The sequence below is a fragment of the Somniosus microcephalus genome, chromosome 2 (assembly GCF_052327205.1).
Source record: "Somniosus microcephalus isolate GS21.2 chromosome 2, FLI_Smic_1.0, whole genome shotgun sequence".
Taxonomy (NCBI): Eukaryota; Metazoa; Chordata; class Chondrichthyes; order Squaliformes; family Somniosidae; genus Somniosus; species Somniosus microcephalus.
Window position 1 is genome coordinate 320,310,511 of NC_140988.1, and position 17,917 is coordinate 320,328,427.

General features: G+C 44.5%; 1 protein-coding gene across 5 annotated transcripts in view; it reads right to left on the reverse strand.

The window, feature by feature from the left end:
• Window positions 1-17,917, reverse strand: part of znf532 (zinc finger protein 532) — a 197,739-nt gene that overhangs the window by 151,779 nt on the left and 28,043 nt on the right. Inside the window, exon 1 of one of the 5 annotated variants that reach the window (XM_085974297.1) lies at window positions 15,101-15,588. The exons of 3 other annotated variants lie outside the window; for them this stretch is intronic. In XM_085974297.1, the coding sequence (XP_085830423.1) occupies window positions 15,101-15,170 (70 nt within the window). In that variant the 5' untranslated portion in view covers window positions 15,171-15,588. Of the gene's footprint in view, window positions 1-15,055; window positions 15,589-17,917 lie in introns of those variants that run through there. One more of the 5 variants, XM_085974282.1, reaches the window with a different exon arrangement.

Below are 17,917 nucleotides of genomic sequence, written 5' to 3' on the forward strand. Positions count from 1 at the left end.
CTAGATTTCTGGAGTGGGACTTGAACCCACAACCTTCCGACTCAGAGGCGACAGTGCTACCACTAGAGCCGCAGCTGACAACATAAAAGCAGGAAGGTAATGGTGAACTTGTACAAGACCTTGGTTAGAATGCAGTTGGAGTATCCAAGCACAGGCAGTGCACGTCAACCCAAGCACCCCACCCACCCACCCCTTCAACCACCGTCTGCCCCACCTGTGACAGAGACGGTAGGTCCCGCATTGGACTCATCAGTCACCTGAGAACTCATTTTTAATGTGGAAGCAAGTCATCCTCGGTTCCGAGGGACTGCCTAAGAGAGAGAAGAGGAGTATTGTGTACTGTTTTGAGTACATTCTAGGAAGGATATAAAAGCAATAGAAAAGATGCAGTACAAGGGATGACGTGTTATAGTTATGAAGAGAGACTTGAGAAGGTAGGGCTTTTTTCAATAGAGCTGCGAAGGTTAAAGAGGTCTTCAAGATTATGAAGGGTTATGATAAGGGTAAATAGTGTTTTCACCAGCCAATGAACTGGTACAAATGTTAAAAATCACAAAAAGAATTAAAGGGGTTATCTTACAGAGTGTTTAAAATGTAGAATTCTCTGCCGCAAATCTTTGTTGAAGAGTCTATAAATTCTTTGTAAAAAGGAATTGGCTAGCTGATTGAAAGAGAAATATTCAAAGGGTACAGTGAGTGAGTGGAAGAGCAGGAGTCGTGGTTCATGTGAAGGAAAACACCAATGTCGACTTGATGGGCTGAATGTCCAGTTTCTGCGCTTTCCTGTTTCTATGATTCTATCATTAATTGTTACACTTTAGATCCCTCTATACACCATTGCTCACATCCTACATAACAACAACTACTTGCATTTATATAGCATATTAAGAAGACGATCAACATCAATCATGGCAGACACTTTTATAAGAAAGCAGACAGGGGTTATTCACAGATTAATTTATGGAAACAAACAATAACAGTAAGTTACTGAAGTCAATCTAAATAAAACAACAGCTTTGAACCAGCTGAGCTCATTTGGCTGGCTTTATTTGCATATCTAACAATGCATAGACAAGTGCTTCTTCAACAAGGAGTTGCTGATCTCTACTAGCTACAGTCATTCTCAAAATCATGCATGCATTCCCAGAGTTGCATCTTGAACACAGAATAGAAGCCATTCCCCCAGCATGCTGCTGTGGAGCCATATTTAAGGTGAGGTGCATTCTCTCAAAATAATGTATTTTTACACTAAGAAATGTCAGGTGGTAGCGATAATGACCCAAGATCAGAGACATAGTCGAGGCCATCTCTCCGCCCCCCCCGCCAATCTTGCCCCACTGTGTGGACATCGGTTGCTCCCAAGGCCTACAAGGCTGCAGCTTCCTTGAGGTTTGGGGCTCTTCATCCTTTTAAATGCCTGACCACTTCTGCTGGTGCTGCATCAAAGGTCCCACTGCAGCACCACCAGGACTTTGTGGCCGGACACTGGCAGGCTCTCCCTCTCGGCGGCGGGAATCCCAAGAGGAGCCTACCATGCATCGGCCCAACCAAGGGAAATGACTCTGGGTTGGAGCAGAGTAGGAAGACAGAAGTGTTACCCATCTGCTATTCCACCCCAAAGAGAAGAATCCAACTCTAATTGTCTTTCAAAAAGAGGGTTAACCACTCTGTAGAGTATGGGAAGAACATTGGCAAAGAAATCAATAACTTTGTTGAAGATAACTAAGAACACAAATCAGGTAGAAATTCAGCACCCTTTTTTGAGAGGGTGGAAGTGTGGTACTTGCACCCACCGCTTTGCCCTGCTGCTGACCCAGTCTCAAAGCATGAGAGGGGATCTCATTGAAACTTATAAAATTCTGACAGGACTAGACAGACTAGATGCAGGAAGGATGTTCCCGATGGTCGGGGAGTCCAGAACCAGGGGTCACATTCTAAGGATAAGGGGTAGGCCATTTAGGACAGAAATGAGGAGGAATTTCTTCACCCAGAGAGTGGTGAACCTGTGGAATTCTCTACCACAGAAGGCAGTAGAGGCCAATACATTAAATATATTCAAGAAGAAGTTGGATATATTTCTTAAGGCTAAAGGGATCAAGGGGTATGGGGAGAAAGCAGGGACAGGGTACTGAATTTGGATGATCAGCCATGATCGCATTGAATGGCGGAGCAGGCTCAAGGGGCCGAATGGCCTACTCCTGCTCCTATCTTCTATGTTTCTATGATTAGGATATTTGTGGGATGTCCTTTGTACCTGTAGCTGTGCCACAGAGGTAGCCGCCTTGCTGAGGAGGCAGAGGCCAGAGCAGCACTGCAAAAGGGGATGTCCAAGGCCCAGATCGGACTGGAAAATATCGTCACTGAAACTTTTTCTATTCTTCTCGGAATACATTTAATTTTTTCCCCCCCTCTTGGGACCATCCCTCGGCCCACAATTAAACTTGTGCCTGCTCTCAGCAGGGGTCAGTTCCCCTATGCCTTTCAGGAGTGAGCTGGGCGGAACTCCCAGGGTAGTTCAGGAACACCGCCCAAACACATCCCCAAAATAGCTCTGAAAGATAATGGGAGACAGGTATAAGAGGCACCCAACCCTCCCTCCTGGGTCTTCATCAATGAGGCAGAATGCTCACATTCCCCACAAAGTGATCCAATATTTGTGAGGTCTTCTTTTTGTACAACCCAATGACAGTGGCAACAATAAATTATTAAAGTTCTCCAAAAACATAGCCCCAATTTTATCCCTGCCCACCCAGCGGGAACAGTGCATGGTGGGAGTTAAAATAGCAATCAGATGCTACCCGCTGTGTGGAGACTGGGGTTGTTCTCCTTAGAGCAGAGAAAGTTAAGAGATTTAATACAGGTGTTCAAAATTATGAAGGGTTTTGATAAGAGTAGATAGGGAGAAACTGTTTCCACTGGCAGGAGAGTCGATAACCAAAGGACACAGATTTAAGATAATGGCAAAAGAACCGGGGCAGAAGAGATGAGCAGAAATGTTTTTTTACGCAGTGAGTTGTTACGATCTGGAATGCACTTTCTGAAAGGGTAGTGGAAGCAGATTTAATAGTAACTTTCAAAAGAGAATTGGATATATAGTTGAAAAGGAAAAATTTGTAGGGCTATGGGGAAAAAGCAAGGTTTGAGACTAATTGGATAGTTGTTTCAAAGAGCCTGCATGATTGTCTGATGGCTTCCTTCTGTGCTGTAAATCAGACAAAAAAAAAAGAAGTGGTTATGGTACTGGGTTAGCAACCCAAAGGTCGTGAGTTCAAATCCCACCATGGAAAGTTGTGAAACTGAACTCGCACCAGATAAAATGGTCATAAAAGCGGTCAGATTGTCATTAAAACCCTGGCTCAATAATGTCCTGCAGGGAAGGGAACTTGCCACCCCACACGTGACTCCACTCACACACAATGTGGTTGAATCTTAAACCCCCGCCCCCCGAGGACAACCAGAGATGAGCAATATATGCCAATGTAGCCCACATTCCAAGAACAAATAACAGCATACTGCAATCCATGCAATGGTACCCAGGGTATAATTATCAATACAACAATCTCAACACCTCATCAATTTGCAGCTGATCCACAAAAGTGAAGCACAGGCCAACTCACAAACCACCTGGGCGTACCACAGGCGACATAAATGCTGAGAAATTACTTTCAGTCTGGATCAATTTAAGACATGGGACCACATGTTTACGAGGCAATAACTGTGAGAATGTTAAGTCCATTAGAAATAGTATGCTGCTCAAATACCTGAGGTCTTTGGTGCACTTGTCTCCAGTAAAACCCCTCATCTCCCAAACGAACAACAGAAAATGCTGGAAAAACTCAGCAGGCCAGGCAACATCCGTGGAGAGAGAAATAGAGTCAACGGTTCGGGTCGAAACCCTTCGTCAGAACTGAGAGAAAAGGCAGGAAATGAAACAAAAGGCAGTTTGGGGGCTGGGAAATGGGGGAGGGGATGAAAGATATTCAAGGTGAGACGAGATAGTAATAGGACAGGTAAAGAAACAGACAATGGCTCGAGATGAAGTGTGAAACGCGCCGGCAGAGTGAGAGACAGCTGCCATGTGGGAGAGAGAGAGGAAAAAGGAAAAGGCACAAACCAAAAGTGTGGATAAAAAATATAATAGGGGCCGAGGTTATGATCTGAAGTTGTTGAACTCGATATTGAGTCCGGAAGACTATAAAGTGCCTAATCGGAAGATGAGGTGCTGTTCCTCGAGTTTACGGTGAGCTTCCGTGGAACAATGCAAGAGGCCGCAGACGGTGAGGTCTGAGTGGGAATGGAGTGGTGAATTGAAATGACAGGCGACCGGAAGCTCGGGGTCACCCTTACGGACTGAACGGAGGTGTTCCACAAAGCGGTCACCCAATCTGCGTTTGGTCTCCCCAATGTAGAGGAGACCACATCGTGAGCAGCGAATACAGTATACTAGATTGCAAGAAGTACAAGTAAATCGCTGTTTCACCTGGAAGGGGTGTTTGGGGCCCTGGACAGTGGGAAGGGGGGAGGTATATGGGCAAGTGTTGCATCTCCTGTGCTTGCACAGGAAGGTGCCGGGCGAAGGGGAAGGGGTGCGGGGGGTGATAGAGGAGTGAACTAGGGTGTCTCGGAGGGAGCGGTCCCTACGGAATGCTGAAAGGGGAGGGGAAGATGCGTTTGGTGGTGGGATCAGGTTGGAGGTGGCGGAAATGGCGGAGGATGATCCGTTGAATGTGGAGGCTGGTGGGGTGAAAGGTGAGGACAAGGGGAACCCTATCGTGGTTCCGGGAGGGAGGGGCAGGGGTGAGGGAAGTGCGGGAGATAGAACTGACATGGTCGAGGGCCGTGTCAACCACGGTAGAGGGGAATCCTCGGTTGAGGAAAAAGGAAGACATGTCGGAAGCACTGGTGTGGAAGGTGGCATCGTCGGAGCAGATGCAGCGGAGACGGAGAAACTGGGAGAATGGAATAGAGTCCTTACAGGAGGCGGGGTGGGAGGAAGTGTAGTCCAGGTAGCTGTGGGAGTCAGTGGGCTTGTAGTGAATGTTGGTCAATAACCTATCCCCAGAGATGGAGATGGAGAAGTCGAGGAAGGGAAGGGAAGAGTCGGAGATGGACCGACGGAGAGGGCAGGGTGGAAACAGGAGGCAAAGTGAATGAAATTGTCTAGTTCAGGGCGAGATCAGGAAACGGCACTGATACAGTCATCAATGTACCGGAAAAAGAGGTGAGGGAGGGGACCCGAGTTGGACTGGAACAAAGAGTATTCCACATATCCCACGAAAAGGCAGGCATAGCTAGGACCCGTGCGGGTACCCATAGCAACACCTTTAATTTGGAGGAAATGAGTGGAGTCAAAGGAGAAATTGTTCAATGTGGGAACAAGTTCAGCCAGGCGGAGGAGGGTGGTGGTGGATGGGGACTGGTTGGGCCTCTGTTCAAGGAAGAAGCAGAGCGCCCTCAGGCCATCCTGGTGGGAGATGGAGGTGTAGAGGGATTGTACGTCCATGGTGAAAAGGAGGCGGTTGGGGCCAGGAAACTGTTAAAGTGGCGGAGGGCGGCAGAAGGGTCACATCACATCGCCGTCGTAATGAAGAAGGCATGCCAACGCCTGTTCTTCCTCAGGAGACTGAAGAAATTTGGAATGGCCCCTCAGATTCTCACCAACTTCTACCGGTGCACCATCGAGAGTATCCTGTCCGGCTGCATCACTACCGGGTATGGCAATTGCACCGCCACAGACCGCAAGGCTCTACAGATGGTGGTGAAAGCTGCACAACATACTATAGGAATTAAACTACCTGTTGTCCAGGATATCTACCGCAAGAGGTGCCGGGGGAAGGCCCTGAGAATCATTAAAGACGCAGGCCACCCCAGCCACAACCTCTTCGCCCTGCTCCCGTCCGGTAAGAGATACCGAAGCATACGGTCTCATACCAGCAGGTTTCGAAACAGCTTCTACCCCCAGGCCATAAGACTCATGAACGTATAATTTATTATTTATTACTGTTGTTTTATTTATTATTACTGTATTTCTATTAGTATTTTATCATTGTTATGCCATACTTATTCCAATGTTGGGAGGACTCGTAAAAATCAACATTTCATTGTGCAGTACACACGTCTGCTGCATATATGACAAATAAAATTGAATTGAATTGGATGTAGGTGGGAAGAGACTGGACAAGGGGAGCAAAGATAGAGTCATAGAAACATAGAAGATAGGAGCAGGAGTAGGCCATTCGGCCCCTCGAGCCTGCTCCACCATTCAATGCAATCATGGCTGATCATCCAAATTCAGTACCCGGTCCCTGCTTTCTCCCCATACCCCTTGAACCCTTTAGCCTTGAGAAATATATCCAACTCCTTCTTGAATATATTTAATGAATTGGCCTCTACTGCCTTCTGTGGTAGAGAATTCCACAGGTTCACCACTCTCTGGGTGAAGAAATTCCTCCTCATTTCTGTCCTAAATGGCCGACCCCTTATCCTTAGAATGTGACCCCTGGTTCTGGACTCCCCGACCATCGGGAACATCCTTCCAGCATCTAGTCTGTCCAGTCCTGTTAGAATTTTATAAGTTTCGATGAGATCCCCTCTCATTCTTCTAAACTCCAGCGAGTACAAGCCCAATCGATCCAATCTCTCCTCATACATCATTCCTGCCATCCCAGGTATCAGCCTGGTGAATCTTCGTTGAACTCCTTCCATGGCAAGAACATCCTTCCTCAAATAAGGCGACCAAAACTACACACAATACTCAAGATGTGGTCTCACCAAGGCCTTGTACAACTGCAGCAAGACATCCTTGTTCCTGTACTCAAACCCTCTCGCTACGAAGGCCAACATACCATTTGCCTTCTTAACCGCCTGCTACACCTGCATGCTTGCCTTCAGCGACTGGTGCACAAGGACACCCAGGTCTCGTTGCACTTCCCCTTCTCCCAATCTATTGCCATTCAGATAATAATCTCAGAAAATGCTGGAAATACTCAGCAGGCCAGGCAGCATCCGTGGAGAGAGAAACAGAGTTAACGTTTCAGGTCTTGGACCCTTCATCAGAACTGGAAAAAGCTGGAGATGTAACAGATATTAAGCAGGTGCAGAGACAGGGGAGGGGGGGTTAGGAGGGGAGGAATTTTGTTTTGCTTTTACAGATAATAATCTGCCTTCCTGTTTTTGCTACCAAAGTGGATAACCTCACATTTATCCACGTTACATTGCATCTGCCATGCTTCTGCCCAATCACCCAACCTGTCCAAAACATACTGGAGTTTCTCGGCATCCTCCTCACAGCACACACGCCCACCCAGCTTTGTGTCGTCTGCAAATTTGGAGATATTACATCTAGTTCTCTTGTCCAGATCATTAGTATATATTGTGAATAGCTGGGGTCCAAGGACCGATCCCTGCGGTACCCCACTAGTCACTGCCTGCCACTCGGAAACAGACCCGTTTATTCCAACGCTTTGCTTTCTATCTGCCAACCAGTTCTCTATCCAAGTCAGTACCTTGCCCCCAATCCCATGTGCCTTAACTTTACACGCTAATCTCTTATGCGGGACCTTATCGAAAGCCTTCTGAAAGTCCAAATACACCACATCCACTGGTTCTCCCTTATCTATTTTACCAGTTACATCCTCAAAAAATTCCAGTAGATTAGTCAAGCACGATTTACCCTTTGTAAATCCATGTTGACTTTGTCCGATCCTGTCACTGCTTTCCAAGTACTCTGCTATTACATCTTTTATAATGGACTCTAGCATTTTCCCCACTACCGATGTCAGGTTTACCGGTCTGTAATTCCCCATTTTCTCCCTACCACCTTTTCTGAATAGTGGGGTAACATTAGCTACCCTCCAATCCATGGGTACTGTTCCAGATTCCATCGAATGTTGGAAGATGATCAGCAATGCATCTACTATTTCTAGGGCCACTTCCTTAAGTACCCTAGGATGTAGATTATCAGGCCCTGGGGATTTAGCGGCCTTCAATCCCATCAATTTCCTTAACACCATTTCCCTACAAATACTGATTTCTTTCAGTTCCTCCCTTTCATCAGACCCTACGTTCCCCGACATCTCTGGGAGGTTATTTGTGTCCTCCTTTGTGAAGACAGAACCAAAATATATATTTAATTGGTCTGCCATTTCTTTGTTCCCCATTATAAATTCCCCTGATTCTGACTGCAAGGGACCTACGCTTGACTTCACCAATCTTTTTCTCTTCACATACCTATAAAAGCTTTTACAGTCAGATAGGAAGAGATAAGTTCCGTGGGGCAAGAACAGGCTGAAACGATGGGTCTACCAGAAAAGCTATCATCTCCCAAACTGGTCATTCTCCCTGGTATGGCCTCCATCTTCGCTCCCTCAAGTCTAAGGGGCCCAGACTTGAGTGTATCTATTGCCAAATCTGACTGGACTGCATCAAGCACTATCAGGACTTCTCCTCTGCCCAAGCCGCTTACTACTCCAGAATCATCTTGGAAAGCAAAGATAACCCCTGGCTTATTTTCTCCGCTATCAATCAAACCACTCTTCCCCGGCACCCTCCACCCTCGCCCCCAACAAGTGCAAGAAGCTCAGGGACTTTATGCCTTATGTCCCTCCCATTTCCCCTAACCCCACCAAGCCGAACCTCCTGCAAGGTTTCTCCTTACCCTGGTGGTAAACTTGCATCTCTCTCTCTAGTTTCTCCTCTAGCTCCTTTTATGCCTTCTCCGAGCTAATCTTTCCCATGAGACCTACCTCCTACTCTCTTGACCCCATTCCCACTAACCTGCTAACCAACCAATTTCCCTAGCTAGCTGACATTGTAAATGATTCCCTCTCATCAGGTACGTTCCCACTGCTTTTCAAAACCATTATCATCACATCCCTCCTCAACAAACCTACCCTCAACCCCTCTGTCCTTGCAAACTACCGCCCACCTCCACCCTCCCTTTCCTCTCAAGTCCTTGAATATGTCGTCGCTTCCCAAATCCACACTCATCTAGCCTCGATTTCAAAATTCTCATCCTTGTTTGCAAATTCCTCCATGGCCTCGTTCCTTCCCATCTCTGTAATCTCCTTCAGCCCCACAACTCCACCCCTACCCCACCCCCCCGCCCGAGATATCTGCACTCCTCTAATCCTGCCCTCTTGAGGATCCCTGATTATAATCGCTCAACCTTTGGTGGCCGTGCCTTCTGTTGCTTAGGCCCCAAGCTCTGGAATTCCCAGCCTAAACCTGTCCGCCTCGCTGCCTCTCTTTCCTCCTTTAAGATGCTCCTTAAAACCTACCTCTTTGACCAAGCTTTTGGTCACCTGCCCTAATTTATCCTTATGTGGATCAGTGTCAAATTTTTTATCTTAAAATACTCCTGTGCAGCACCTTGTGACGTTTTACTGCGTTAAAGGCGCTATATAAATACAAGTTGTTGTTATTGTTGTTGTTGCAACTCCATGTTTGAATCACTCCAATAAATCCCTTCACCCCACCAACGGTAGCCATGCTTTCAGCCGCCAAGGTCCTAAACTTTGGAATTTCTTCCCTACTCCTCTTACTCTCCACCTCCATTTCCTCTTTTAACACAATCCTTAAAACCCACCTCTTTGACTAAGCTTTTAGTCACCCTCCTAATATTTCCTTCTTTGGCTCAGTGTCGACCTTTGTCTGATTACGCTTCTGTGAAGCGCTTTGAGACTTTTTTTTACATTAAAGGCATCATATAATTGCAATTTGTTGTTGTCTTCAAGAATATGGTGATTATTTCAGTTACATACTGACTACTTTAAAATGGACTTCTATAGGCCCTCATTTTACAACATTTCTTTCTTTCCTCGTTGTCATCCCCTTTGTACAATACTACAGACAATTACCCAAGTGTAAAAATAAAAAACTCTAAAAATAGAGCACCAAAACACTGCTCAGAGTGGTATGACAAGGACATGTGAACCACTTCCAACATGTTGAATTACTGTATCAGCCATGCCATGCAGGAAGTCACAACAGAAGGCAAGGACACTCTCACACCTCGCAAATGGCTGATTCAAAAACTTTATTCGTACAATTCTAGGAGCTAGCCACTTACTCCAGCCCACTCAGACATGGAATTATACAAAACTCTACAAAGACACAAGCAGCAGGGGAAACAATTGAATTCCTCTCCCTCCCTGCCCCCACCCCCCCCTCCTCATATTGTCTTCTGAAGGCACCAAATTATGTTGGAAGACAATTCTCTACATCACTCAAATGACATTTCTTCAATTCATAGTCTGGAGAGTAAATATCAACAACTTGCATTTATAGAGCACCGTTAGCATAGAAAAATATCCCAAGGCACTTCACAGGAGTGATTATCAAACAAAATTTGACACCGAGCCACATAAGTAGATATTAGGACAGGTGGCCAAAACCTTGGTCAAAGAGGTAGGTTTTAAGGAGCGTCTTAAAGGAGGAGAGAGAGGTAGCGAGACAGAGGTTTAGGGTGGGAATTCCAGATCTTGGGGCCTAGGCAGCTGAAGGCACGGCTGCCAATGGGAGAGCGATTAAAATCAGAGATGCGCAAAAGGTTAGAATTGGAGAAGCGCAGAGATCTGAGGGTTGTAGGGCTGGAGGAGGTTACAGAGCGAGGGAGGGGCAAGGGCATGGAGGGATTTGAAAACAAGCATGCTTTTTATAGAAATGGCATCTCAACAGAGCTGAGCCTAATACTAGATAGTGCAACAACATAGTGCATTACAAGCTATGAGTTCAAATCCCACCATGGCTACTTCTAAAACTGAATTCAATAAATCTGGTCATTTTGGGGCAGGCACCAAAGAAGGCCCACGAAAACGGTCAGATGGTAGTAAAAACCCAACTGGTTCAAGAACACCTTCAGGGAAGGGGACATGCCTACAGTCACCTTGATTCAGTGGTAACACTCCCACCTCTGAGTCAGAAAGTGATGTGTTCATGTTCCACTCCAAAGACTTGAGCACATAATCTAAGATAACACTTCAGTGCAGTACTGAAGGAGGGTTGCAATAAGATATGTCACCTTTCAGATGAGACGTTATACCGAGGCCTTGTCTCCCCTCTCAAGTGGACGTCAAAGATTCCAAGAGATTATTCAAACCAGAACAAGGGAGCTCTCCTGGTGTCCTAGCCAACATTTATCCCTCAACCAACATCACTAAAACAAATTGGCCCTGAAATTAGGATCGGGAGCTTGCTGCGCATGCAAGCCCCCGATGTGCACTTACCCGGCGCGCTGACATTTCAATCCTGGCCCGCATTGCATTTCCTCTCACTGGCCCGCTTGAGGTCCTGCCACGCTGTGCGTGCGTGACCCAGCGGCGTACTTAGTGCAATGAGCCGGCTGGGATCACGTGAGCACAGGGCAACCAATGGGAGGTTGCAAAAGTTCATTCATGAGTTTGACAGTAAGAGCTGTCAAACTCATGAAAACTCCTGGCCCCAAAACACTACTTAAACTTGAAAGAAAATTTTAAAAAACATTGCACTACTTAAATGAACCATAAATAACTGAAAAATTATTTTAAACAATAATTTTAAAATTTTAAAAAAATTATATAAAAAATCGGGCTAAAACTAAACTTACCTTACTGTAAATTCTTTAAAAATAATAAACCTGTGGAAAAAAAAATTATAAATTGTATTAATAGACCACCTACCTGTAAAACTAAGTACTTACGTGTGGTTTTTCAATGCGTAAAAACCGGAGGCCTTTACACATGCGCAACTCTCTAAAAATAAAGGAAATCCAAGTCGCACGCGCTGCCTGTGTAGTCGCACGCATTCAGCCTCTTAACCCCTTGGGTCAGAGGAGAGGAAATGCCGGTTTTCCCCGCATGCGCTGTGCATGCTGAAAACCGGCAATTCCTCCGGGCACACGCATGAGTACCCCATCCGTACTCACGCGTTGGGAGAGGAATTACTGGGCCATTAACTGGTCGTTTATTGCACTGCTATTTGTGGAACGTTGTGTGCAAATTGGCTATCGCATTTTCCTACATTACAATAGTTCAAAAGTACTTAATTGGCTGCGAAGCACTTTGGGACATCCTGAAGTCAATAAAAGCGTTATATAAACACAAGTTCTTTCTTACATGTTACTCCTGTTCCACACCACATTGTTGACTCTAAACGCATTCTGACGTAGACTAGCAAAATACTCAGTTGTAGAAGGAAGCCCATCACCACCTTCTCAAGGCAACTAAGGATGGGCAATAAATGCAGCCTATCTAGCGTCACCCGCATGCTGTGAATATGTTTTATTTTAAATTACCTAGTTCTCATGAACGGTTTAGCCTGAGGCCTGTGTTTGACACAAGGTGCTAACTGACGTGTCATGTGTTTCTAGCACTTTCTATTTTTGTTTCAAATATCCAGCAACCTTCTGCTTTTTACCATCTTCAACTGATTTCTATACACAAACACACACCAACCAACAACAACAACAACTTGCATTTATATCGTGCCTTTAGAATCATAAGCATAGTAAAACATCCCAAGGCACCTCACAGGAGCATAATCAGACAAAAAATTTGTCACTGAACCAAAGGAGGAGACATTAGAGCAGGTGAGTAAAAGCTTGGTCAAAGAGGTAGATCTGAAGGAGTGTCTTCAAGGAGGAGAGAGCTAGAGAGGCAGAGGGGTTTAGGGATGAATTCCAGAGCTTAAGGCCTAGACTGCTGAAAGCACGACCGCCAATGGGGGGGGGCAAAGGAAGTCGGGGATGCACAAGAGGTCAGAATTGGAGGAACCCAGAGGGTTGTAGGAGGAGGTAACAAAGGTAGGGAGGGACAAGGCCATGGAGGGATTTGAACACGAGGATGAGAATTTTTAAATCGAGGCGTTTCGAATCGGGAAGCCAATGTAGGTCAGTGAGCACAGAGGTGATCTGTGAGTGGGACTTGGTGCGAGTTAGGATAGAGAGTTTTGGATGAGCTCAAGTTTATGCAGGGTGGAAGCTGGGAGGCCGGCCTGGAGAGCAATGGAATAGTCGAGTCTGGAGGTAACAATTGCATGGATGCATCAAGCAGCAATCACTGATGACTAACTGTTCTCTAGCCCAGGGTGCGAAGGTCAGCTTTAGCACTCCCAGCAGCACCCCAGCTAAGATCACCTGACTCAGCACAAGCCAGGTATCAAACTTAGGAATAACAACAGAAAATGCTGGAAAAACTCAGCAGGCCAGGCAACATCCATGGAGAGAGAAATAGAGTTAACGTTTCAGGTCGAAACCCTTTGTCAGGACTGAGAGAAAACAGTCCTGACGAAGGGTTTCGACCTGAAACGTTGACTCTATTTCTCTCTCCACGGATGTTGCCTGGCCTGCTGAGTTTTTCCAGCATTTTCTGTTGTTATTTCGGATTTCCAGCATCCGCAGTATTTTGTTATCAAACTTAGGAATCCTAGTTGCACGGCTCAGTAGACTATGTAGCAACTGCTTTTTTTTTTAGAAAATAGGTGAGGCAACATCCAGTTCTTATCAATGTCATTCTGTAACCCAAGAGCAGAACCACGAGTGGGTGACTTGGAAGACAATATTTCCTTCCTCCCTGTAAAGCAAGCACACAGCTGAGTTCATTCTGCGAGGAACTGTGCTACATTGACATATTAAATCATGGTCAATTTGATTCTAATGTAAAAATACAAAAACAGTTCTATTTAATTACTAAAAAAACAGGTTCGCAATGCTCCAAAATGTCAGTAGTAAGAACTAGGCCCCAGGACCTCGCCCATTGTATTTTGACGTGTGTGATGACACTCTGGTAGGCCAAAGATCCTACTACGTGACACCCTCCCAAGGCAATAATCTATTTCAACACTGGAGAAACTGTAGGACCATACAGAGAATATTTAAGGAAATAAAATAGTCTGTTTAACTATCAAAGTTACTTACCCTAAACTAGGCCGCCACTGCCACTGAGGCGTATCCAAGGACTGCCGGCATTTTCTGTATCCCAGTGTTCTTCAAAATGAGGTGAAAAACCCGACCAAAATCCTGATAGCTACAATGCGTCATTTTTAATGAGAATACCAATGTTTTTGTACAATAAAAGGCTTGCCTGGAGTACTGGCAGCAAAAGTTAAAATACTGTACCCCAGAAAGGAAGGAAGAGGAAAAAAAAACACTGGGCGACAGGCCTGAATGCTTCAGCTCCAGGAAAAGTTATCAGATTCGTTAACACAAATGCTAGAATTTAACCACTTTTAATCATATTTGTGTGTTCTGTACATTATTTTCAAATCAGATTGCTGTTTTGAGAAAACTGGTGGTCGTAGCTGAGAAATCTCTCTAGAGAACTGTATGAAAACAAAGAGCATTTCCTCCTTTTTAAAGCTTTAGAGGGACCAGCGTCTGTAAGGCTTTTAAAGGGAGGTGTCAATCAGTAGCCCCAGAAGGCTTTGTGCTGATACTCAAGTTATAGAAACAGATAAACACATACACCATTTAAAAATATATATATATATATATATATATATACACACATGGCAGTTAGCTAAAACAAGCTCATTCTCAAGAAAACTATTTTTTAATATTTTTACAATTGATAAATTCAACTGGTTAAATTTATGACCATAATTCTCCTGGCATGGTGACTTGCATAATGTAGGACACCGTTCATGTAGTCTGCTGTGTTATAGTACAAGACTGTGGCTTTTTTTGCCCCAAAATTAAAGATTTTCGAACTGCTGCATTAGGAAGTACATGCTCTTTAACTGAAAAAGCAGCACCAAAAAAAGCCTCCATCTTCTCTGCTAGCAAGCCAGCAAAGCGTGTCTTTTCTGCCCCATGTTATGCACAAAAAAACCCAGCTTGCAGTCCTCGAATTTGCACAGCAACATAAAATTGGTTTCAGATTTAAATATACGCTCCTGATCCATATACACTTCATCTCTCAGAAAGTAACAGATTACCCCAATCCACCATTTTTTTTGTAAAAGGGAGCACACAAACCTTTCCTCATACTTGAATCCTTTACCTCGAGACAGTGAAACAATTTTTTTTTAAGATATTACAAACACACCCATTTATAAAGTATTTAGCATACTATCCACATACCAGAATAGTGTGTCTAGGGTGCAATCATGCTGTTATGGATGGTACCTTTCTGCAAGCTTCTTGTATTGCTGCCATGAAGAAGGAAGCAATGTAGCTCAGTGGCTGCATTGTTCATGAGCTGAGCTGCTTCAAACCAGTTCCAGCCGGTTCCAGCCACCCCACATACAGCTATGGAAACCTGTACTGCAGCACATACTGCCCTGTGTTTCCCTTTGCTTATGCCACATTATTTGCAATGTTTTCACCTAAAAAATACATTTTAAACTGTTCTTTCAAACCACCGTGCCTGTAGAATCGTATCTAAAATAAAGCCAGACAGTTCCCTACCTTTATTTTTGCCAGCATGTTGCTGTGATCTCTGGGAAAAGTCAGTTGTAATAAAGGCTTGTGACACTACCGTATGAAATGGCTGCAGTGTCCTAACAGAAAATAAAATCACTGAGGAAACTGTTGAACTAAAATTATCTGCTCGGTTGTTGAACATTCACCGACAGTGCAGCCAACAGGACTAGATTTTAACTAAACAAAAAAATTAGAAAAGGTGTCACAAAATCTGTTTTTTTTCTTAAAAGTTGCCAAATCAGATGCTCGCTGTTAAACCAGTAAATCAAACTCCTTTACTACTTTTAGCAAGGAAGAGTCACAGTGATTTTTATTGGGATTTATGGGATCTGACGTGCCACAGCACAGGGAATGCAGATCACAAAATACCAGTCGTTCTGCTGTTTTTAACCACACCCTTTAGCAAGAAGCCATTTTAGAAACAAATGTGTATTCTGCTAATTGTCTCGTCCTCCTGAAAGCTTTATCCTCTTTATTCAGCAGGGCCCTACCCTTCATTTTAGCAGTTCAGACTCCCAACTGTCAATAATCGTGGGTATGTAGGACAATTTTGTTTTTAAAACCTCGCTAGTTTATCTTTAATCGCTGAAGAAAACTACTCCAAACCTATTGCATTAATAAGAAACCAACAGAATTGCAATTCAAACACAATATTACACCAAGTTTCACTGACACAGACAAGTGGAAGCCGAGAAAGTCCTGTGAAAGGGATAAAGCAAGTTTTACTATGAGCTTGGATAAAGCACAAGAAAGAATGGGAAGGGGGAGGGGTGTTATCACTGCGGACAGCTTCCCAGTTTGGGCCACTGCAAATTAACTGTTTGATGTCCAGTGGCTCAAACATACAGTATTTCAACAACAACAACTTGTATTTATATAGCGCCGTCATTTCTTGCAAATGGGACGGCCTGGCAATTCAAACTGTTGAACATTTTTCTCCCAACCAGACCATCACAAAGTTAAGGCAGCTCTGATAGGCAATGAGTTGGACGAGTCTCACCAGCGCAAAAAGCAAGGCACTGCTACCAGCCTGGTCAAGTCTGCCTAATAGAAAGCCCCCTACAATGAGCTCACACCTCCTGTCAGCTAATCACAGAGCAACATTGGCAATGGTTTCTTAAATCCATCGCTCAAATTATCTGCATTCTCCTGGCTACAGGACCTGCGCTCGCAAGTGGCCTGCAAGGAGTGTTTTATTAAAAAAGTAGTAAATGAAGATTGTCTTTAAGTGAATGGTTGGGCTGTAAATGAGTGCAGTCTGTTCGCCCTCCTACCATCTGGAAGACGCTACAGATGCATTCGCACCCGTACGACCAGATTTAGGAACAGCTTCTTTCCCAGGGCTGTCATCCTACTGAACTCCACAAATAAACACTAAAGCCTGCAAATCTGCCGATGCACTTTATTATGGTCATATTTATGCTAATATATATGTACAAATGTATGTTGAAATGTTTAAGTGTCCTAATCCAAATTGTACACTCTCGGGAGCCGCAAGCCTACATTTCGTTGTACTGCACTTGTGCACTAACAATGACAATAAAAGTTGATTTGATTGATTTGAACAGACTATCCAAGAGATTACAGTGAAAACCACACAAGTTCGTGTCCAATTTATATTAAGGTACATTAGTCTTCAGAAATATTAAATGGTGTGCATCATTGATAATTATATTATCACAGTTAATACTGACTTTGTAACTAAATTGCATTTTTAAGATTTTCCTTTTGTGGCACATCATAATTTTACCTCTCATTATCTTACAACTTTTCCTGTGGTAGGACAATAAAGCAATGCTGAATTGTACTGGTTCAAATTTGTTTTGTAACCTCAAACGGTGTGGTGCAAATTTTTTTGAAAAACACCAACCACGCCATTAAATCACATCCACCACACCGCCTCTTGGGACAATGTGACCCCCTAGACCAGAAACAGCTCATGGACTTCTCCTAATTGTAGCCCATCATTGTGTCCTGCATTGATATATCCCACCAAGGTGGTGGCAGAAGTGGATTGAGACACGAAAGGAAGACAGTTCAGTCCAAGGAAATTATGCACTCCCCAAAGGCTGCATCCATGGCCACCAGCATGTGACAACAGCCCCCACACAGGGCCAGGCATCTGAAGTGTTTCAATCAAAGAAGAATTGCAATTTAAAAAAAAACTGCTGCATAGATCAACTGGTCTGAACAGGTTTACCAGTCCCAAATGGAATTCTCATCAGAGGCTGGTATACATTGTAGAGCATGCCTACTAGTCAGTCAGCAAAAATATTGATCAAAGAACCTGAAAGTGCAGTGGATAAATGTGCCACGTGATGTGATACTGAGTTACAAACACCAAGAGATTCTTAGGTTTGATCCCTGATCTTACTGAGCTAGATGATCTCACCTGAGCCAACAGTAAGGTGCTACAGTTAAGACTTGGGGGGAGAAATTGGGTGAGTAGCGCCACCTGTTAGCGCCTAAAGAGGCAGGCAGTGGCTGTAGCGCCACTGGCTGCGCCTCCCGCGATATTCA